The 3,298-nt window shown below is 30.8% G+C and overlaps 1 protein-coding gene across 1 annotated transcript; it reads left to right on the top strand.

The window, feature by feature from the left end:
- Window positions 1-637: 637 nt before the first annotated feature.
- EIN_454800 (hypothetical protein) lies at window positions 638-2,500 on the top strand (the record flags this gene model as incomplete). The annotated part of the gene is made up of 1 exon (XM_004256433.1): window positions 638-2,500. One exon carries the CDS (start codon window positions 638-640, stop codon window positions 2,498-2,500), a length of 1,863 nt encoding a protein of 620 aa, XP_004256481.1.
- Between the last annotated feature and the right edge of the window lie 798 nt (window positions 2,501-3,298).

The following is a 3,298-nucleotide window of genomic DNA, read 5'->3' as shown; positions in this document are numbered from 1 at the left end:
GTTTAATGTCAAATTGTATTTTTTTGTGGGTATTTTATAAAAGTGGTTGTTTCCAGAATACATTTGTTTTATTTTGTTTATTTCGCTTTCTTCAATTTTCATTAAATGAATAATTAGTTTTCCGATTGTAAGTTTTTGCATGATAACCTTTTGACTAGTGATGAGTGATAATATTCACTTAAATTATCAGTTCTGATTTGTTGATTAAATCGACACCATATATGAATAGGCCATTTTCAATCCAATTCACTTGAAAATAGTTCAAAAGTTTAAAAACACCCTAATGAGAAGTTTATAACACTCTCATGATGATTGTTTATTGCTGGATAAAAATATCCAGCAATACAGATAGATACCTTTAAAAACGGTGAAAGATATTACAGTTCTTACTTTAAAGAATATCACCAACAAAATGTTAGCCTGAGTAAAGGTGAATTAAAAAAATACAAAATTTTATAACAGCCGATACAAACTCCACAATATCAAAAAATATCACATCCAAGCGACCCAGCAATTATGTACACTAAAAATGATATGTGTATTTCATTTGCTAAAGGTCCTTTTATTAAACAAATAAATCTATCTTTGTTTAGATTATATGATAATAAACACTTGAGTGAAAACAACATCAATCAATATGAACCATCAGTGTTTGATTCAGAGTGTTAATCAACACAAAAAAATACTAAAAACAATAAATGGTGGATTTGACGACGATGAAGATGAAGCTGAATTTGATGAAATTCTGTTAGACGAAATGCTGAGAGCCGAGAGAATTATTGATCAAGAAAAATTAAATGAACACGATGAAGCATCAGAATATGAACAAATGTTGAATCATGATCTTATTGAAGAGATTAAGAATAAGAAATTGTTCGTAGGAGTTTCAGAAAATCTCATAACACCACTTGTTAAAGAATTGGAAGCGTTTGAGGATGGGGCCTTTATCACCTACCATGTTATTGGCTACAAAGATTTAAACATTCAAGTTGTGTGTGAAAGTGTGCGCAAATTTTCATATGATAAAACATCAAGTTTCATATTGGAGCGTTTCATTGTAGCATACGATTATCTATTTAAAGACATTGGAACAATCACAAACAAAAAGTTTCTTTCAAGTGTGATGGTAATGCAAAGAATGGTTGTTGGCTATGTAATGAACAACGAGGCTGTTTCTTCACATATGAGCGAAGAACAAATTAGAACAATTAAAAGGTGTATTCTCATGTCACATGCAGCATTTAGTAGAGATACCCTGAATCGTGCAAAGACGTTAGCATTAAGTGCAAAGACGAGCAAGACACAAGTGATGACTAATAACACTGCTCAACGAAACCAAATTAAAGCAGAAAGAGACCTTCACAAGTGTATTGCAATATCTGTAGATTCAACCACGAAAGGTGACCAAGAAATATTCTGTGTTTTCATGCGTTTAGTTAAAGGTAAACGTGTCTACTCAATGCCACTGTTATTACAAGAATACAAAGGATCAACAGATGCCAAAACGTTAGCAAAGTGGCTTGTTGATAAAATTACCAGACTTGGATTAAACTGTTATAGAATTATCAACTGTACAACAGATGGTGCATCTGTATGTTCGGGTTTAGATGGAGGACTTTCAGTGGAAATGAATGAATTGATCAACAAAGATGAACGTTCGGGTATACCTCTTATTGATACGGAAATAAAAAACTTTTGGTGTAGTGCACATCGTGTAGCTCTAACTGGTGAAGGATTAGATAAGGAGCCTGAAATAAAAATGTTGAAAATATTATGTCAATGGTTCTGTAGAAAACGAAGATTGTCTGACTATAATCAACATTGCCAAATTGAACACAGAATAAAAGCAACATATTCCTTTACTCGTTGGTGTTATATATACAAAAACGTTGAAGATATCACCAATAATTATGAACAAGTTGCAAATTATTTGAGTACTGGAGAACCACTTGAAAGTCTAATGACAGAATTTGATAAAAATGGCATTGTGATTGGCCAAGATGGTGTACATTTTATCAAAAGTACACAAAAGGATTATGATGTGGCAGAACAGTGTCAAAGCGCAAGTGATATGGCAGAGGAAGAAGTAGTTCAAAGAATTCTCTTTAATATGAACAATGAAAATATCAAGAAAGTATTTTTCAAAGCAAAAGAGGTATTTAGAATATTGTTTACTCTCGTTTCTTCATTGCAAGAAGATGATTGTCTTTTGTTTGAATATGTTGAACGCCTTGAATTATTTGAAAGTTATATTGATATTTTACTGAATGAAGTTGAAAGTGGTGTTTGGGACGAATTCAAAAAAGCAAAGGATTACCTTGAAACTGGCGACTTGTTTCTTACGAAAGTTTTGAAAAGACTACAAATTCAAATACACCCTCGTTTTAACAAAATTTCACATTCCGCAAATATGAAAAGAGCAAGGCATTTTGTTGATTGGCAAAGTGGTGAAATTGACGAAAATGTATTCAGAAAAAATCACAATTATGATTTTTTTTAAAGAACTGCTCCAATTGTTTTATTCACCAAATGAAATATTGACAACACAAGGCGTTCCAAGTTAAATTACAACATCAATCAAAACCTTTGATCATCAACTTGAACATGAAATATGTGTGTTGGCAGAAATATTATGGAGAAAAACACCAAAAGAAAAAAATTTAATTCTAAAATAACGCCAAATTGTACTTTTCACCAGAAATTTTTAAAAATCACAAAGAGTAAAAGTCGACTTACACTCTTAGATATTTATGATGAATTGGAAAAACATGGAATAACCAATTTACTTGGTGTTGAACACATCATCGTTTGTGTATTTCCAACATCAGTTGGAATTGAACGGGTTTTTTTCAAAACTTCGTGAAATGCGCTCTAGGACCACAAGGCTCGAAACTGCATTTAAACGACTGTTTTTTTTTGTTTAGAGAACAACAAATGTTTTTTGGAATTTAAATGAGTTTAAACGAGTTTTTAATTGTTACTATGTTATAATTGATAATTTTAAATTACCATATTTAATATATCAATACAAATTATGTAATTCTATTTTTGTATTTTAGTATTTTTTGATTTGCTGACATAAATTTAACAAAACCCCACCCATCACCTTGAATGGGCAAAGGGGAGAGATGATCATCTAGGTTAACTCAAGGTTAGCATTAATCACTCTCCAATTTCAAACAATTAATAAATTATATTAATTAAGCTGAAAATAATTATTTATTATGGGTAATAATATGTTATTATAGATTATTATACTAATCGTTTTCTTTAAAATTTTTGTGTCTAAAACCCCAAC

The sequence above is a fragment of the Entamoeba invadens genome, assembly GCF_000330505.1.
Source record: "Entamoeba invadens IP1 unplaced genomic scaffold scaff_1105074726215, whole genome shotgun sequence".
In the NCBI taxonomy this organism is placed as follows: domain Eukaryota; phylum Evosea; order Mastigamoebida; family Endamoebidae; genus Entamoeba; species Entamoeba invadens.
The sequence above is the reverse complement of the archived record's forward strand: the minus strand, read 5'-3'. Positions and strand labels throughout refer to the sequence as shown.